Source organism: Eupeodes corollae, chromosome 2 (genome assembly GCF_945859685.1).
Source record: "Eupeodes corollae chromosome 2, idEupCoro1.1, whole genome shotgun sequence".
Classification (NCBI taxonomy): domain Eukaryota; kingdom Metazoa; phylum Arthropoda; class Insecta; order Diptera; family Syrphidae; genus Eupeodes; species Eupeodes corollae.
The window spans coordinates 149,929,031-149,949,185 of NC_079148.1; the positions used below are offsets into that span (position 1 = coordinate 149,929,031).

Here is a 20,155-nt window from a genome sequence, read left to right on the forward strand (position 1 = left end):
TCTTCGGCCGCACGTGGTCTGTTAAGGGACCTAACATTCCACGTGCATATCCGAAGTTCGTTGTCCTTTATTCGTTTGCGTTGGTTGTCAACAGTAAATCCGTCCGTTTCCGAGGCTTGTTGGTGCTTCGCAACTTTGAAAGCTTTTACGTGGCCAGGAAGTCACCCCGACGCACAACCTCCAACCTGGAGGGCCAGATCCTAAGTATAACTCCAAGGATGGGGAGCCGGATAAAACCGCTCCTTACAGGCCTGGGCTCCGAATAAGTCGAAGAAGCCCTATAAGGTGTTCACTAAGTAGTTCAACCTTACTGGAACTGTAGACGCCACCGTTGATTCCATCTCGGGAATTCCTCCGCTGCCGTCTGGATAAGGAGAGGTGCCTTAGTGGAAACACCTCTCCCCACCTCTCTCGTTTGCTGCCCCCAACAACTTTCCACTGGGGTTGGAACCCAATCTCCAGTTGAGGTACTAGGCACCCGATGTTCACCACGTGGAGGTGAGAGTAGGAGTTGATAGACAGAGGTTGGTTTTAAGAAAAAACCTATGGACGCTTGTGTCCTCTTGAATGCACATGTCTACCATTTGAACATCCTACAAACATATAAGTAAGAAAAAAAATAGACAGACCGCAAGGAAAGGTATCAGTGTGGGTCGCATCCCAGCCTCTTTTTTACTTATTCTTATTATATGAAGAACAATTTTGACAGCTGACAAATAAGCCCTAGTACACACTTGCGTCATTTTAACGTTTTCGTTTATGTTGCAGAAACGGAGGTTTATAAGAACAAACTATACATTTTACCGTAACTTGTACATAAAAGTTATGAACTTTAAAAGAAACGAGCCAAAAGTTGAACAGTGTCTGCCAATTTTAAAGTGAATTTCAACAAGTTGAATGTGTTGCTGTAGCGTGTGTCGTTCCTTTTTTAAGTAATGGTGTAGTTTTAATTGTTATATGTCAAAATTTTGACAGCTTTAAAAGTGACAGCTGCCAAAACAGCGGCATATTTGAATGAACTTTTACGATTTTTTTTTTCAAAAGTACGAACGATGTTTAATAAACAAATTTAGCCTTTTTTTTATTTTGACATAGTAATTAAAAAGTTTAACATTAATTGGTATTTTTGTTTTACTACTTAAAACAAAATATTCGTTCATTAAATTTAAGAACAAACTAAGATCGTTTATTATCCACGCTTTTTTAGAGGAAAACAAAATAATTGACATTTTCGATGTTTGTGTTCGTCTACTTGCCTTAACCACTGTATTGTTGACGTAGTAGGGCCACAACAGAATATGATTTACTTAGAATCTAAGAAGATATGAAAACTTGTAAGAAATTAAAAGACATCATTAAGAAATTAAACTTATAAAATGTCATACCTGACCAAATGTTGATAGATTCAGTTCTAAAAAACTTCCAGCTGTAAAACAAAATGGTCGTTGGGCATTCATTAAAAATATAACCAATGACTTTCGATATTTCATATCAAAATTATACCACGAACTTTCATAACCTCGTAAAGCTAAAGTTTTGTTCTAAAAAAAGAAAATAGTTAATAATTTTTTAAATATTCATATGCTATATTTACCTGTTCAGAAACTTGAGTACCAAACCAACAATAAACTAAAAGTTCCATCAAAATACAACCAACATACAAGTAAATCATAACAAGTCCTGAAGTGTCTGATTGAACTAAGACTTGAAATCCTGTCAACGCAATTATAAGTAAGGAGACCATGAATTGAACAAGCATTGGATATTTGAAGATAGTTTCGATTTTTTGTCGAATTCTGAAAAGAAATGTAAAAATTCTTAAAGGTGATTCTACTAGATTTCCAAAGGTTCAACTAAAATTCAGAGTTCATGAAAACAAAGAAATATGGTTGAAGGTTGGAACCTCTGATAATAATTTACCCAATTGAATTAGGGAGCAAAACAATTCAACAAAAATTTCAATTGCGTTAATCATTTTTTTGTTTTTGAAATACTTACTCAAGAATGTACGTATGATGTTTTATAAGGCTATTTAGATGCTTCACAGGGTCCACAGTAATTCGACCCACTTTCGATTCATTAAGTTCATCGAAGGATATATTCAACATCTGAAGTTGAGACCTTGTTAAGTTGATGAAGGCAACATTTAAATAATCAATTGCAACCATTTGCAATCCAATGACTATTATGTTCAAAGGAACGTAGAACAATTGTATGTCCATCGATATGAAGTCTGGAATTTTGGCTCGGTATGGAAAGATATTTCCAACTAAGTTATTGGGCCCTAGGAAAATTAAATGGAAAATGGCTGCCATTATAGAGAACGTTATATATTTACCCAGCAACACCATAAGCATCCCAAAACACGAAGAAAGCTCAACAATCAAAGCATAAACTGACAGCGTTAGCTTATTTTCAAATTCCATTTTGAAAAACACGTCCCGCTGTTCTTTAGTTTTGCAATATTCAATTGACATTATTCTTAATTGTTTAACAATGTCATAGAAGTCTCCAAGTCGGCTAAATATCATGATTGTCTGAAAAATATTTCATTGCTTTCTTTCAACAAACTATAAATCAATTTATTTCGTTTTATCTAACTTTTATACTTGCCCCAAAATGCAACAGTGACATGCACAAATTCTGCGTCAAATCTCCCATATTTCCGTAGATAGCAACGATATCGAAGATTTCGAAAACTTGATAAGGAATTCGCATTAATGTCCAAACAATTATTCCATAGAATATAATTGACAATTTGGTCTCGCTTTGGGCCCCAAACAAGGGCATTCCAGACCATTGTAAGAGGCTTAGGTTGTAGTCAATGCAACCAAGTTGACCAGTTTTGGGATTGGAGGGGAAGATGTTATTTTTGAAAAATGCTATCAATTTTGACATATCTAGTGGAGATTTTCAATATATACAAAACTGATGGAGAAACGGTGGACAAAATGCAATATTTTATTAAAAATAGCTTGTCACATAAAAATGGTAATGATTAACATTCGATACTCACTTGGCAAGACGTGATATGACATTGACTTACTTCTAATAGCTGATTCCATAATATACTCGTATCGACTTCGAATAAAAAAAGATGTCATCAATTTATAAGAAATAAATAATTCAAATGATAAGAGTAAAAGGGATAAATGCTTTATACTTACAAAGTTTGTGGGCGTACTCAATTAGGCACTTATTCATTATCAGAAGTATTAGAATATCAAATGTGCTACTCCTTCATAATGTAACTACTCGTAACATGTAGAATTAAGGGTTCAATTTGACAACTGGGCTTTACCTACTGATATATGTAGACACCTAATAACATGCATTTCTAAAAGTATAAGGGTTCTTTTGAAACGTAGTAATCTTGCTCTAACCATTTTAGAACAATGTAATCTGAAGCTCATTGATGCCTTATTAAGAGTGCTATTCGAATTGGGCTTATAAAAGGACAAATGACTTAACCAAAAGAATTTTGGTGACAATTCGAACCTGAGTCCGGAAAAGTCAGGATGTGTGTCAATAAGTACCCAAGTGCGTCAGAACTCATAAGGAAAATACGTTAGTTTGAGTGTGGATAACTGGGGTTGGGCCAGGATGACTCACGATGGTTTAAGATGACTCAGAATTGCTGAAGATTGACTAAAGATAGTTGAGGATGGCTGAGGATGACTTAGGATGACTAAATATGACTGAGGATGACTTAGGATGACTTAGGATGACTTAGGATGACTGAGGATGACTGAGGATGACTGAGGATGACTGAGGATGACTGAGGATGACTGAGGATGACTTAGGATGACTGGGGATGAGTGAATATGACTGAGGATGGTTACAGGTTGGCTGAGGATGGTTAAGGTTGGCTGAGGATGACTGAGGATGACTGAAGATGACTGAGGATGACTGAAGATGACTGAGGATGACTGAGGATGACTGAGGATGACTGAGGATGACTGAGGATGGCCTAGGATGACTGAGGATAACTGGGGATGACTGAGGATGGTTGAGGATGGCTGAGGATGACTGACGATGACTGACGATGACTGAAAATGACTTAGGATGACCGAAGATGACTGAGAATGACTGAGGATGACTGAGGATAACTGAGGATGACTGATGATGACTGATGTTGACTGAGGATGACTCAGGATAAATGGGGATGACTGAGGATGGTTGTGGATGGTTGAGGATGGCTGAGAATGACTGTGGATGACTGAGGATAACTGAGGAAAACTGGGGATGGTTGAGGAAGACTGAGGATGACTGAGGATGATTGAGGATGACTGAGGGTCACTCAAGTTGTATGAGGGTGGCTGAGGATGTAATGGTTCGGTTTTCGATTAGGTACTTTTTTAGCATTTGTTGCCGTATATTGGTAATAATATGGTCCTTCAAGTGATCAATTGTTCAAATCTCATAGGCGTAGACTAGCAACTTGAAATATTCCAACAGAAAATAATCAAGTTTCTTTGAATCACACGATCTTGGAAACCAATTCACTGGTCTGAGACGTCAATCACAGATTGGTTACCAATTGTTTTCTTCAATACTTAGTTGTGGCACAAGCTGTATCTTGTTGATATCCAATTCCTGGGCATAATGGTTGTTCATTTGATGGAAGAAAAAGTTAGTACTCATGCGTCTATAGTGGTCATAAATGACTGTAACGTTCTGGTCAACATCGTTAAAAAAGTGCGGACCAATTATTCCACCAACCTATAAAGCACGCCAAACAGTAAATTTTTATAGATGTAAAAGTGTGTAGACTTGAGGATTGCCATTACTATAAATACGGAGTTTTGTTTATTGACGTATACATTCAACCTAAAATTAGCTTCATAGCTAAACAAATGTTGATCTTTACGTTTTTCAAACAGAATCATAATTTTCAAGTTTTAACAATTTACAAGCGTTGTTCAGGCGACAGTTTCTTTATGTTGAAATGTCAAACCCAACCTAAAATAAATCACTTGACATCTGACAAAATGGCTGCCGGTTGAAATAGTGTTGCCAACTTAAAGTCCTTAGTGCCAGATTTCATGGAGGATAAAATATGAATCGGGAATCCATGAGGAGCGTCCTAATAAATTTTTTTAAGCTTGTTCAACCCGGGCTTTTATTTCTTGTGTGCAAATAAAATTTTCTTAACTATTTTCTAAGTGCGCGAATATTTTCCTAAATCTATATCAATTATGTATTACTGCGTGTTTAGAATCAACCATCACTATACTCTTGCAGAAGAACAGCCATTATTGAGAATGCCTTGCTTATAACCTAAAAGCAAAATAAAGAAGGGAAATTAATATCTATTTCCTTTAAGAAATTCTTCAAAACCTCTTACCCTGCTAAAAGTCATCAAACTAAGATCTAAATATCCACCGGCTGTAAAACAAAATGGCCTCTGGGCATTCATCAAGAGAATTACCAAAGACTTTCTAAAATTCACATCAAAATTATACCACGTAGTTGCATAAGCCCTCAAGGCTAATGTTTCATTCTGAAATTATTGTACAAAGTCAAAAGTAGTTCACCCAAAAACATTCCTGACAGATAAAACTACCTGTTCTGATATCTGTGTTCCAAACCAGCAATAAACCAGAAGCTCAGCTAAAATACATCCAGTGTACAAATAGACCATAACCAATCCTGAAGTTTCTTTCTGAATCAAAGCTTGAGATCCTGTCAGAGCGATAATCAGCAAAGAACCGATGAATTGGACGAGCATTGGAAATTTGAAAATGCTTTCTATTTGATTTCGAATGCTAAAATTAAGATCATTTAAAAATATATGTTTAAGCTTTCAAAACCTCTCAAAATTTACTCTAAAATAATTGTGTGATGCTCGATGATTTTCTTCAGATGATTATATGGATCGACAGTCACTGGACCTTTCGACTCGTTTAGTTGATCAAACGAAATATTCAAAACACGCAATTGACAACGGATCAAATTGATAAATGCCACATTGAGATAATCAATTCCGACAATTTGAAATCCAATGATTGCATTCGAGAGGGGAATGTAAAAATATTGCAAAGTCGAAGGGGCAAATTCTGGCATTTTAGCTCTGTAGGGCAAATTATGGCCGACAACTCCTGATGGATCTGTCAAAAGGGAAATTGACATAAAAATAATCAAGAACTACTATTTTATACTAACTTCTCATGACCAAACAAAATCCATAAGACGAAGCGATTGTAGGAATGATGCCATAAATTGTCAGCGAAATTTTGCTCTCAAACTCCATCCAAGAAAATACATCTTTTTGCTTGTCAGACTTGATGTATTTTTTAGCTAATTTTCGAAATGTGTCGATTATTTTGTAGAAGTCCTGGAGTCTCCCGAAAATCATAATCATCTGAAAAAGGGTAAACCGATAGTTAGTGTTGGAAAAAGAAGGTTTTCAATTCCTCATACTTTAAGAGTCATTCCAAGATGTAGAAATGACATGCACACGTTTTGAATCATGTCATTAAAATTCCTCCAGCATGTGATCAAGTCGTAAATCTCAAAAATATGATAGGGTAGCCTGACGAAGATTAAAAATATTAAACCACAGATGAAGAGGGGACGGTTGAATTCACCGGGGGATCCAAACAATGGCAGTCCGAACCACTGTAAGAGTTTGAGATTATAATCGATTGAACCGAGTCTGCCAAACGATGGGTCAGAGGGAAATACGTATTTTGAAAAACTTTTAGAGAATTTTTCCATTTTTTTAATAGGGGGTTAGGTTCCTTGGTTTTAAGATGTTTTTGAGATTTACTCTTTAATTGAATTAAAATTTTGTTTCACCGGATAAATATTAATTTTTGGATTGTTGACTTTTCAGATCAATCCTTTTTGAAAAATATCGGTCCTAAGAACACTTTCCCTATTTTCAAAAACCTTAGACTCATACAAATAAGTCTGGTGTTTTCTTTTTATAGCAAGACGTTGTTTTAATCTTCTATCAAGAAGTCTATTATTAAATTCTCGTTAGCACATTAACACCTGCTTTTCTTGGTCAACAAACTCCATTGTAAAATATGTAATTAAATCAATGAAGCTTTCGAAAATGACATTTTAATTGAAATCCTTATAAAATAATGATTTTAAGTTGTTACACACTTTGAGTACCCTTTCATATTTTACAAAACAAAGTGTTGTGTCAATTTTAATACTATCATTGCAACCATTTAAGTGCAAAATAGAACACACTGGACTTTTGAATCCTTGCAAGAACATGACCTAAGCTATAGATGACTCCCTAAGGGATCTGAATGGAAAACAACTAGTAAATAATTAGCTTGTTAAATGGGAATTAATAAATCATTTTTTTTTATTTATTCTTCACTTTATTTAATTAGTTAACCTGTTCAAACTATGAAGTTAAATGGTTTATTTGACTCTGGAGGATTTAAGAATGTTTCCTATAAGTGCAATAGAAAAATATATTTTCTTAAGTATCAATGGAATTGAAAATGATAGTAAATGTTCATGTTTTTTATAGTGAAACGTTAGCATTCGTTTTAAATGTTGGTGATTCTGAGAAATGTTTATGAAATAAAACAGATAGTTTTTTTTCAGAGAAAAACAGTATATGATATGATTTACAGCTCATAATATTATAAATTCATTGAAGAAATGTTCTAATATAACAGGGGCTATATGATTAAACGTCAGTGGTGAATTATTAAGTATAATCAAACGTCAAATATGACGTGTAGAGGCCAAGCCAAAATTAAAAATAGTGAACAAAAACATTGGAAAATATTTTCGGACAGCAAAATATATTGTTTCAAAAGAAAAATAGCTATAATTAGCTACTCAAACCTTAAAGGTTTTTCAAAGTGTTAAAATTTTAGTTAAGTTAAAAAGTACTTATAATTCTTTACATAGTAAAAAAAAGAAATTTAAAGCTTTTTGTTACATTTTTACCGATATCACTGTTGCAGATGAAGATTCTATAATAAAACTAACATGTTCGTCTTTACTATAATCTTTATCCAATTTCCTATAATAGGCATTTTTGAAGACGGCGGAATTTTGTATTTTCTATCTCTATGCAGCCAGTGTAATTTCATTATTTTGCATACTCTTTGTTTATAGACTTGGTCAAACAGAACACGGACCGATGCACGGGACCGTGACACGTTAAATAGAACGCAGACAGCTATCGATTTTCATTCTATTAGCCCAGTTCTAAAAGTCAAGAAACCTATTTTCTTTGGTTTCGTAATTTATTGCTACAAAAAATAGTTCAGCAAGTAAATCTAAAAAATTTCAGTAACTTTTTTAAACAACAAAAATTTTTGTGAAAAATTAGCAGAAGCAGTTGACATTTAACAAATAATAAATGTTTTTTCCTTTCTGTTTTGACGTTTGGCCGTCGCGTAGTTCAGTTCCATTTTAAAACGCTTAACTTTATCTTGTTGTTTTTTACCAACAACGTATATTTCTTTGGAAGACAGGAAAAGCGAGGTGCAAGATGGTTTCCCTCACCGCCGAACTGCGTTCTGTTTGATCAGGCTTTAATAGATAAAATGTTTGAATGACATAAGAAATCTTAAAATTAAAATATCTGAAATTCAGTACTTGTTTTTCAAGTGTGGAAGGCACGAAAGAAAAATATTTGTGGAGAGTTCTGTCTAAAACAATTGACAAGTTCTTACAGTCAGCTGCTGGTAAACAAGAGTGAAAAAGAATTCTATTTATTAACATTTTGTTGAGCAGTTAGTACATGGTTGTTTCATTTCTGCAGCTACATTATATTGAAACCTATGCTCCAACTTCCAAAAACGAAGCCAATTTCTTTTTTTCCCCCGAAGAGAAATCAATTTTATTTTCTTCCATTTATGTTTTGGAAGTTGAAGTTCACTTCTCGTCTTCATCACTTCTTGCACATCACCAATAACATTTTCAACATCCTGAGTTTCCGATTCAGTAATGTATTGTTGGGACACATTAGACAAATCCATTTTATTTTAAATCAAATATAAAACGTCAAAATTTCGCAAGCAATTAATATGCCAGGCAATTAAATTGAGAACGAAAAGAGTGGAGAATTTATTAAGAAATCTAGTACAGCTATCCACTAAAATGACACATTTTTTCGTTAAGCAGCGTACTGAAAAACGAAAAGCACAGCGAAGTTTTTCGTTTATGATTTCGTCATGTCATTTTTGTATGGATATTTTCGTTTCGCATCATCAGCGTACTAGGCTTTAGTTTAAAAGTCAAGAAATCACTTATAATCAACTGTCAGTAGGTAGCTGACGCAGATAATTAAATGACAGATAAGCTCAATGCATTTTAAGATTTCAATGAAGTAAACACAAATCTTAAATAGTAGACAACTATTTGAGAATACAATAATTCTATGATCTTGAGCTAATTAATTTTATTTAAATATCGTAATTGCTAAACAACAGCTACATAAAGTTTTCGCCTACTCGTGAAACTGCAGTTACAATAGACTTTACAACCATAAACCAGGATAGGAATTACCAAGGTTTTAGCGGGAAGAAAACGCGTTTTTAATGGAGGGAAAGATTGTGTAACTCATAACGAGTCCATTTAGATCATCCCAAGTCAAAAAACGATTAAAAATCACACCAAGATTCTTTGCTGTAACCACATATTCGATTGGATAATCGGTGGAAAATAAGAATTAATTACAAGACATTTGGATTTTTAAGGGCACAACATAAGTCGGTTTGACAAAGACCAATTTGACACTCCCTTCAGGTTTTCATTGACGCTGAAAGCTCAATGTTCGATAAGGCCAAGTGGACATATTATACACGATTGGAAGATCTTCCAATATTGGCACATTTAAAAAAAAAATTGAAAAAAATTGACTGATTTCTTGCGATAGTTTGAACTCGTCTAAATACACAATTTTTTTAGTTGTCAGAATATATTTCAACAAGGAACTACAACAAAAATCTTAAGTGATTTTGAAAGAATTTAAAATCTAAAATGTTTTCCTTAGGTAGGTAGAAATGGCGTTCTCAAGGCAACGTAGCCTGAGATCCAATTAGCGCTGTAGTGCGCCGTTTTGATACCAATAACTCGTTTGACCTTTGATTGAAAGGGATAGATTGATAGAGAAGCTTCATAGCGATTACGTTAGAGCCATTTTGTCGCATTGAGAAAAAAGATTAGGTCCCTAATCTTTGTCTCAGATAGCTCATCAAATTCTTGAAAGAATGCTTTTCCAAAGTATTTCATTCTTGTGTTTGCCAAAGCAGGACATTTGCAGAGGAAATGGATTATAGTTTCACTTTCTCTTTGGTCACTACAGCTACGGCAAAAGGTGTTGTAAGAGATACCCAACTTCTCTGCATGAACTCCTATAGGCCAATGTCCGGTACAAATCGCAATAATCTTGGCTATGTCTTGCCTTGGCCTGCATAGAAGATCGTTTGTACGGGTTTTGTTATAGGTGGGCCATATCTTCCTAGATATAATTCAGTTGGGTAAATTGCTCCACCTTCGGTTTGATTCAGATTGGTAGATAGAAAAGATTTTACCCTTCATAGCACCAAGAGGAATGTTAACCATTTCCGCAAGTGAGCTATGAAGGGCCGATCCTTGCTTGGCTAGCTCGTCAGTCCGTTCATTTCCCACGATACCACTATGGCCCGGAACCCAGATCAGGGTGACACCGAGGTTAATAGTTAGGCTCGCAAGCTCATCGCGACATTGCTGGACCAATTAAGATGAGGATTTGGCCGAGTTAATGGCTTTGACAGCTGCCTGACTGTCTGTAAAGATAGCCACATTTCGGTTTTGGTTTGGGTTTTGTTTAAGTATCTTACATGCCTCGCTTATTGCCAGCAGTTCAGACTTAAAAACGCTAGCAAAGTCAGGAAGCCTAAACGATTTGGCTACATTTAGTGACTCAGAAAAGATCCCAGAACCAACTCCGCACTCCATCTTTGAGCCGTCAGTAAAGATGGTTGTGTCGAAACCTATCAACACGATGTCATCCTCCCAATCTTCTCTCGATGGGAAAATAACCTTAAAACCTTATTAAAGTTCAAAGAAGGAGTGCAGTAGTCAGTGTCTACCGAGATAATATCTGAGGGGATCAATTTCGTAGTGTTGCTGTGACCATAAGGTTTTGACAACCAGCTGTTTGATTCCTTCAGCCTAATAGTGCTGCAGGAAACTATGTATTTAATAAAAAGGTCGATTGGTAGAAGATCCAAAATAACGTTTAAAGCGTCCGTTGGGCATGGCCCCTGTGGTGCCCACGCAAGCTGTTCTCTGAACCTTCTTTAGCTTATCAATATTATAAGCTTTGCTAAGAGCAGGCCACCACACAATCGAACCATATGTTAAGATTGGACGTACTACGGCTATGTTTACACTTTACGAGTAGTTTAGGGTCGAGTATAACTCCCAAATATTTTGTACTGGAAGACAATGATAGGATTTGCCCGTTTAGTCGAGGTAGCGTGAAGGGCGGTACTTTAGTTTTCTTCAAAGCTGACTCCGTGATTTCACTAATCACAGATGTGTACTTTCCTGACACCAATAGCACCAAATCATCCGCGTAGGCTACCGCCTTCACTCCATATCTCTCTAATTTAACGAGAATTCTATCCATGACCAGAAGCCATAGAAGAGGCGAAAGGACACTAGCTTGGGGTGTTCCCCTACTCACGTGTTTTGTTGCGATTGTATTGCCTAGAGTGGCTCGAATCTTCCTACCACTGAGCATGGAAATAATCCATTCTCGAATGAAGTCTTCTACACCGAACTTAACGAGCGATTCTTCTATGGATTCTGTAGGGGACGTTGTTAAAAGCACCTTCTATATCTAGGAAGGTGGCAAGAGTAAAATCTTTATAATGGATTGATTGTTCTACAATACGCACTACTTCATGGAGGGCAGTCTCCGTAGATTTGCCCTTAAGATAAGCATGCTGAGAGCTTTCGAGAGGTCGTCCAACTAGGATTTCTCTAATATTGTAATCAAGAATGCGATCCAAGGTTTTAAGCACAAAAGATGTTAAGCTTAATGGTCTGAAATCCTTCGCGGATTCGTGACCTCGCCTACCCACTTTCGAGATAAAAACTACTTTGACCTGTCTCCACGATATGGGCACATGTTTGAGAAGGAGACATCCTTTGAAAATTTGTTCCAGCCATGGAGCTGCCACATCATGCAACTTTTGAAGCATAACTGGCAGAATGCCATCCATGCCTGGGGATTTATATGGAGAAAAAGTATTGATGGCCCACAAAATATTTTCTCTGGTTATAACGGAATTGACTTGCTCCACATGAGCTAGTCAAGCTCTGTGGTTTCAAGCGATTCGGGGTTATCACTCTCGCAACCCGGAAAATTAGTCTTCCTCAGTAGCTCAAGAGATTCGGCTGGAGAGGCTGTCCAGGTTCCATCAGGCTTTTTTAGAAATGAAGGATTACAATGTTCCTTCGATAAAACTTTGCTGAGCCTTGCGGAGTCCTTTATGTCTTCGATTGATTGACAGTATTCTCTCCAGCCTTGTCTTTTGGCTGATGACAGGGCTTGTTTGTAAATTTTAAGAGAGTCTTTATAAGGTTGGTAAAACTTATGTTTGTGGCAGATATTGAAAATTGTCCTCGTCATTTTCCTAAGACTGGACAGTTCTTCATTCCACCAAGAAGGAAGGGTTTAACGGCTTTATTTAACTGGGCAAGAGACTCTAAAAGCTTTACTTATAGAAGTTTCAAAGGTTTTCACCTTTGATTCAAGGTCTCCTATCGATTCAGAGTGATTCGGTAAGTTGCTTAGTTTACTTACTTACTTAAGGTGGCGCTACAGTCCGGGGCGGACCTGGGCCTCAACCAACAAGCGTCTCCAGCCAGCTCGGTCCCCAGCTAGCTGTCTCCAGTTTCGCACGCCAAGTTGGTTGAGGTCCTCTCCCACCTGGGTGCGCCACCTGAGTCGCGGTCTTCCTCTACTGCGCCGTCCCTCGGGATTGGATTCGAAGACCTTCCGGGCTGGATCGTTGATGTCCATCCGCTCTACATGACCTAGCCATCTAAGCCGTTTTACTTTAATTCTGCTAACTAGGTCAGTGTCGCTGTACAGCCCGTACAGTTCGTTGTTATATCTTCTCCTCCATTCTCCATCTATGCGTACGGGACCAAAAATCACCCAAAGAATTTTTCTCTCGAAGCATCCTAAGACGATCTCATCTTTCTTTGACAGGGTCCAGGCCTCAACGCCATAAATGAGAACCGGGATGATGAGTGTCTTATAGATGGTGATTTTACATGCTCGAGAGAGGACTTTACTTCTACATTGCCTTCTAAGTCCAAAGAAGCAGCGATTTGCAAGAGTTATTCTTCGTTTGATTTCAGCGCTGGTGTCGTTGTCTGCATTAATAGCGGTACCTAGGTAGACAAAGTCCTTAACTACCTCAAAGTTATAGCTGTCCATGGTGACGTTTTGTCCAAGACATCGTCGTTCAGTGTCCTTTTTTGATGACAGCATATACTTGGTCTTTGACCACTAAACCCATCTTCTTCGCTTCCGTCGCAATGCTCAAAAACGCTCCACTGACATCAAGCTTTGATCTTCCAATTATGTCAATATCATCTGCGTATCCCAGTAATTGGATGGACCTTTGGAAGATTGTGCATCTAGTGTAGACGATTGAGTTTTGCACAGTTCTTTCCAGAACGATGTTGAAGAAGTCGCCTTGTCTAAAACCTTTTTTCACATTAAATGCATCGGTAAGATCTTTTCCGACCTTGATAGAGCAGCGTGCATTCTATATCTTCATTCTGCACAAACGGATAAGTTTGACAGGGATGCCAAAATTACACATTGCTCGGTAGAGCTCTTCCCTATAGATGCTGTCATACGGCTTTAAAATCGATAAAGAGATGGTGGGTATCGATCTGCCGTAGTGTGAATATTTGGTCGATAGTGAACTTTCCTGGTCTGAAGCCACACTGGGAGGTTTTTTTTTACCTTTTGGTAAAATTTACGAACCTCATTCCTGTTGTGATATCCCTCTATCTCCTTGATCGCGCGCTTCTCTTTTTTTCCATCTAAGAAGCCGGTGTTCCTCTCTCCTCTTCTGCTCGTAGAGTTCGCGAGTAGCTCTAGTCCTTTTGTGCAGCGCCGTTTTGGATGCCTCTTGTTTCGCTGCGTGCGCTTGCCCGCATTCGTCGTCAAACCAGGGGTTTCGCTGTGGTGGCCGTGTGAAACCTAGCACTTCAGAGGCGGCATCTCTGATGGCTGCAAGGCAATGTTGCCACTGGTTTTTAATGCTTAATGTAGGAAGTATAGGACTCCTTAAGAGGTTATTAGAGACTCGATCGGAAAAGGACATGGCAGTCTCTTGCGATTGTAGCCGTCTAACGTCGAATCTTCTCACAGTACTTCCTTGTTTTGGCTTGGATCAGGATATCCGTAGCCGTACCTTGGCTACAACGAGGTAGTGGCCCGAGTCAATGTTGGCCTCTCGGAATGTTCGGATATCCTTGATACTGGAGAAGTGTCGTGCGTCGATCGAAATGTGGTCAATCTGGTTGACGGTTGATTGATCATTAGATTTCCATGTCCCCTTGTGGATATTAAGATGCGTGAACTGCTACCAGAACGTCTCGCCCCGCAGCGAAATCGACCAGCTCGAATCCGTTGTCGGAGGTGGTGTCGTGCAGGCTGTATCTCCCGATTATGCCACCAAAGATGTCTTCTCTTCCTAGCTTGGCATTAAAATCTCCTAAGACAATTTTAATGTCATAGCCAGGGCACTGCTCATATGTCTTGTCCAAGAGCTCGAAGAATATGTCTTTTGTGTCTTCATCTTTCTCCTCTGTTGGGGCATGCGCGCATATTAGGCTTATGTTGGTGAATTTAGCCTTAATGCGTATTGTCGTGATGCGCTCGCTCACATTGTTGAAACTCAAGACTTTCTGCCTGAGCCTAGTTCCAACAACAAATCCACACCCAAATAGACGCTGTCTTTGTTCTCGGTAGCAGTCGCCGTAGTAGATATCGCAGTCTTTTAGTTTGCGTTTGCCCGGTCCATCCCATCGCACTTCTTGGATGGCTGTAATATCTGCCTTGCAGCAGTTTAGGGCTTCCGGTAATTGTTTTTCGACTCGAAATAAATTTGAAAAAGAATCCACTTGTGATCTGAAAACGAATTCAAAGGGGAAACTCTCCACTAATAAATTACGGTTGTTTACTAAAGTAACATCAAGCACATGCTCCCATCCATCATAATTTTCCGCGCTCGGAAAGACGAAAGTGGGAGTATTGCCTCTGTTACAAATGGTCATATTATTTTCAATAATAAAATCAAAAAGTGACTCACCTCGTTCATTGATCACAAAACTTCCCCAAAGGGTATGCCGTGCATTCGCGTCGCCTCCGATCAGAAGGTTTGCCTTTTTGTTTTCCTTACTAAAATCATTTTTTAAGCCTAGTACATACTTCCTCGTGAAGTGAACGTTCGCCAGTGGAGAAAGTGAACTTTTGACATTGCTCACTGGTACACACTTGTGAGTACACGTTGTGAACATGAACAAACCAAATGTCAAAGCTTCACCAACAGTTCCCGTACATTTTGCACGTGAATAGCCCGTGAACGAAAACTCTCCACTTTGTTCTCCACTCAGCTTCACGAGCAAGTTCACGGGTGAACCAAAAACTGAAATTTGTATGGGTTCACGAGATGGTTCACAAGTATGTACTAGGCTTTATATGTATTTCATATTTCAAGAAAATTGCCTTCCAATTAGTCTACCAATTTTTTGTTTTTTTTTATATATACAAAACAAAACTGTCAGACGATTTTTTTAAAAGAATTATGAATTGTCACATAGTTAGATGTTATTGGAAGACTTTTGACAGTTCGGCTTAAATCGGAAGATCTTCCAGTCATGTATACTTAGCTTACATTTAATTTAGTCCCTTCATATGATTTTATTACTTAAAAAATCAAAAATAAAAATTAAATAGATAAATTTCAGTTCCCTCACTTATTAGTCACCTTGACGTTTGCAATCAAAAGAGACATAAATCCATTTATATCGATCAAAGAGTCCTGCCAGAAAGATTAAATCATTTGTCTCACTAGCATTTCGTGCAATGAACCGACCCTCAATTTAACTTCGAAGTGTTCTGTCATTTTATATGTACTTATAAGTCTTTTGACACTCAATGAAGTTTTCTTGAACAACCGGCCTAATATTGAACTATGAATTTGTATCTGACTTGATGTGACTGAAGACAAATCATCATTGCCTTCTTTTAGAGCTTAAAAATGTATTTAAAATAAAAAACAATAAAATATTTTAACAAAAACTCTGCAATTTGACACCTTTGAATTAGAAATTAAAGTATAAATATAATAATTGAAAATCTCCTAAAACTAAAATAACACAAATATTTCTATCTTTACGGAAACATAGTGTCAACATTTGAGTGGTAAACCTAATAAACTCACAAATGTCATTTCTGACATTTGGCAAAAAATTTCAGAATTTAAAAACTAAAACAAAGAGTTTTGGCTACCCCTAAAATCTAAATATAAATCTTCTTTTACATATTTTTAAAATATTGTCCTAAAATAACTTTCGTCTACTCAAAACATCAAACATGTTTACGTCATTTTTTAGTAGGACGAACTCAGACAATTTTTTAGCGATTAACTTGAAATTTAAAATCTAGAATTTTCTCTTCTTCTCTTTGAAAGTACGTAGTAATTTGTGTTATTCTTAATTTGGTAAATTTCAAACGATATTGTTATAAGTCCCTGAAATGTATAGTTAAACATGGTTTCGGTAATTTATATGATAAACTCCCATATTTTCGGTTCTTAAACATCTTATTGAGATTTCGTGGTATTCAAAAGCACCCTGTTAATTCAATTCAACTCCAAATTTCCACTCCCTACTAGATGTCTCTGCACAACTTAACAAATTACCACCAGATGTCGTCTCGATTACAGCTGTCAAATTTTCAAAACAATCACATAATATTGTCTCTCTTTCACAACCTCATTCAAAAACAAAACCAAATGAGATAAAAAATGTTCTTATTCAATTTGAATTCAATCCCATTCAACTGTGTAAGCCATTCAGCTTTATTTTTTCCATCATTTTCGTCTTTCCATCAAAATTTTCAATGAATTGAATTTTAGTTTAATTATGGCGGCGTGCAGATTGTAGACAAAGAAAACGACCAATCGCTTTCGGTTTTTTCTCACATCGAATTTAATTTTTGAATTTTTCTCTCTATTTTATCCAATTTATAATATATGTAAACTTTTTCCAATCGCTTTAAAAAACAACCACAAAGTTAAAAACAACAACTTCCTTTCACAAAACTTTTTTAAATTTGCTTTTTTCTATATAAAACCTTCGAACGTCGGTATTTTTCGAGTGAAAAAAGAAAAAGTAAAACTGATGATCCTTTTTTTAAAACCAAAACTTCAAAACTTGTATTTCAACAAATTTGTCTCCCCTCTCCGTGAGTGTGTTTTTTCTTTCCTATATTTTATTTTAAAGTCCAATTGTTTAAAAAAGTGAATAAAATAAAACATTGTCCTTCTTTTTATGCAAAGTGTAATCCCAGAAAAAGAGAATAAAAATATTCTCATTAAAAATTAAAGTGAAAAATAATTTAAACAAAAAGAATCAAGTCTGTGCTGAAGAAGAAAAACAAAAATCCAACCAAATTCATATCAAGAGGTGAGGAGAATAAGATTTTACTTTCTTCTTCGTACTTTTTTGTTTCTTCTCCATTTTTCAGCGAGAAAAATTAGTGATTTTTGGCCTCCGTCCCCATCCCTCTGTCGTTTCTAGGGTAATTCCATTTGTGAAGACTTCGACAGCAGCGGCGACGACGACGACGACGACAACTCTAGAGAGATTTGTGTGAAGGATATAATTCACTCAACTCAATTTGTTTCGTTTTGGGTTTTTGGTCTGTCGTCTGTCTTTATGTCTGCCTGCCTCGTTGTCGTCGTTGCCTTTTTTTCTTCTTTGTAAAAATCGCGAAGGGTAAAAGTAGCATGAACAACACCGAGCCGGCGATGACTACGAACCACGAGCGACGACCGACCCTGCTCCCCATATTATAACATGAATCAATAAATAAAAAATCCCCAAACAATTGCATGAAAAAGTCTCGTTCTTCATTCCATTTACCATGCTTACCAAGTCATAGTCATAGTCACTCATCCAATCTCCCTCCAAACCGCCCTTTCTCGTGTCCCTCCAAAACAATGTGAATAGTGAATGAATTGGGGTTGAAAATATTATATTCACAAAAACACAGAAGGGCTGAAACTGGAACTGGGAGTGTGGAGGACACTGGGACTTGGGGATGCTTTGCTTATGGTACTACAAACAAATTGCTTTCTATGAAACTCGCGATAGAAACGGCAGCGCGGTGGCGTTGCTGCGGTGTGACGGTGGTGGACACGCAACTTTCAGGCTTTGGGGGGCAAAACATTCGAAGAGGAAGTGTATTTAACAGCAGAAGCAAATAGAAACAGTTCTGCTCAGCAGCGGGCGGAAAAACCTACCTACGCACATTTTTTGCCTACTTTCGTTTTTATTTTTCCATTTTTATTAAAAGAAAAGCAAAAATATACATATCCACCTCTTGCTATTGCTTTGCTACTTGCTAGTCGTAGTCGAACGTCGTCGTCGTCATCATCGTCAACGCCTCCTCATTTACGCACTGCTAGTTACGGCATGGTCAATGGATTGATATATCTACGTCTACGTGTACCCTCTTAGATTAGCTATGCACGAGGGTATATTACAACCTTACGTATTTATTGGTATATTTACTTATACATATTTTTTAAGTTCTAGTTTACTTTCGAGTTTTTGCGAGTAATTCCATTTACGAAAATAGACTAAAGTGGTTCAGCAAGTTGAAGTTACTTTTCCTATAGGTACTTAATCTTCTTCATTAGCTATAAATTTTACTGACATAATATTTTTCGCAAGTTACTGTTTTAAATGATAAGTTGGAAAATTGGTAATGATCTTTTTTATTGGTTATTTAAAATGACTAAGCTAAACGTTAAAGTCACGAAAAGTAAACAACTTTAATTTGGGCGAGGAAGAAGGTACTATTTTAGATTTCTTTCTCCTAATAAGGTTTATTTTTGGAATTCATATTCGTGATTTTTATCCCAAACCATTAGCATTTAAAATTTGTTTTACCTTTTCGTCAGGAAAATTCCCCACAGCTCGGACAAGACGTGATTTCAGACTTTTCAAATTCGGTTGTCCTCTGTGCCAAGCTATCAACTCTAGCGCTGTCCAAAAAGAATAATCCAGAGGATTGAGATCGGGACTGCCTGAGGGCCAATCTGATGCCTTGATGAACTCAGGAACATTCTTTTCCAGACACAACTGGGTCGATTTGGCTTTGTGGGCTGGATTTGAGTCCTGCTGGAACACCCAATACTTTTTATTGAATAGAGTATTGTTGAGTGGTTTCACTACTTTCTCTAAAACGTCTTCTTGGTAGATTTTTGCTTTTGTTTTTACGCCTTGTTCACAAAAATGCAACTTTGTGGTGCCTTCGTAGCTCACTCCCCACCAAACCATGACCGACCTTGGACGATGGCCCTTTCGACTCTACCAATTTTAAGTTTTGCCTCCAGTGAACTCCGAGCATAGACCTTGTCATTTTGGCCATTGTATTTTTCTTCAATGGTGAAAATTTTCTCATCTGAGCAATGCTTTTGCTCTTTCCAGCCTAATTTTTTTCAAGGCATTGTTTAATCTCTGGTCAGTCACTCGGCGGTAGGCACCCATCCCAAGGTCATTTTTAGTTAGTCGCGACATAGTTCTTCTTGAAATATCCATCTCTCGTGACATGATTTTCTGCTTACGAAGGGGATTTCGAGCTACCACTGCGCGAACGGCATTTTTTGTCCTCACACTTCGTGGACGACCGAGCCGAGGCTTATATTTTACGCTAAGGGTATCCATAACGCCACACAAACATTCGATTATTACCGAGGTTTTTTAACAACTTGTAAATAAAAGAATTGGATTTTCCAGCAACAACTGCAATTCTCATTTCTTCTTTTGAGGACTCCATCTTTGCACTTGTAAAGTAGACTATACTCTATTTTAAACCTATATAATAGTAGTTATTAAAAACAATTAATGTGAC

General features: G+C 37.0%; 3 protein-coding genes across 6 annotated transcripts in view; 1 reads left to right on the forward strand and 2 right to left on the reverse strand.

The window, feature by feature from the left end:
* Positions 1 to 1,159: 1,159 nt before the first annotated feature.
* On the reverse strand, positions 1,160 to 3,130 carry LOC129947233 (odorant receptor 49b-like). Its single transcript, XM_056057730.1, has 6 exons — positions 2,602 to 3,130; positions 2,339 to 2,537; positions 1,999 to 2,284; positions 1,595 to 1,796; positions 1,386 to 1,541; positions 1,160 to 1,314 (listed from the first exon to the last, which is right to left on the reverse strand). Exons 1-6 carry the CDS (start codon positions 2,896 to 2,898, stop codon positions 1,258 to 1,260), a joined length of 1,197 nt encoding a protein of 398 aa, XP_055913705.1. The 5' UTR covers positions 2,899 to 3,130; the 3' UTR covers positions 1,160 to 1,257.
* A 1,643-nt stretch (positions 3,131 to 4,773) lies between these two features.
* Positions 4,774 to 6,885, reverse strand: LOC129947232 (odorant receptor 49b-like). The gene is made up of 6 exons (XM_056057729.1): positions 6,424 to 6,885; positions 6,166 to 6,364; positions 5,828 to 6,110; positions 5,567 to 5,768; positions 5,348 to 5,503; positions 4,774 to 5,280 (listed from the first exon to the last, which is right to left on the reverse strand). The coding sequence occupies exons 1-6, from the start codon at positions 6,718 to 6,720 to the stop codon at positions 5,221 to 5,223; spliced, it is 1,197 nt and encodes a 398-aa protein (XP_055913704.1). The 5' UTR covers positions 6,721 to 6,885; the 3' UTR covers positions 4,774 to 5,220.
* A 10,258-nt stretch (positions 6,886 to 17,143) lies between these two features.
* The window catches only part of LOC129947226 (tyrosine-protein phosphatase non-receptor type 4), a 63,516-nt gene continuing 60,504 nt past the window's right edge, over positions 17,144 to 20,155 (forward strand). The window contains exons 1-2 of one of the 4 annotated variants that reach the window (XM_056057708.1): positions 17,145 to 17,479; positions 17,574 to 17,700. The gene's annotated coding sequence lies outside the window, so the exon portion shown is untranslated. Of the gene's footprint in view, positions 17,701 to 20,155 lie in introns of all 4 variants that reach the window. The other 3 variants (XM_056057710.1, XM_056057707.1, XM_056057709.1) reach the window with 3 other exon arrangements.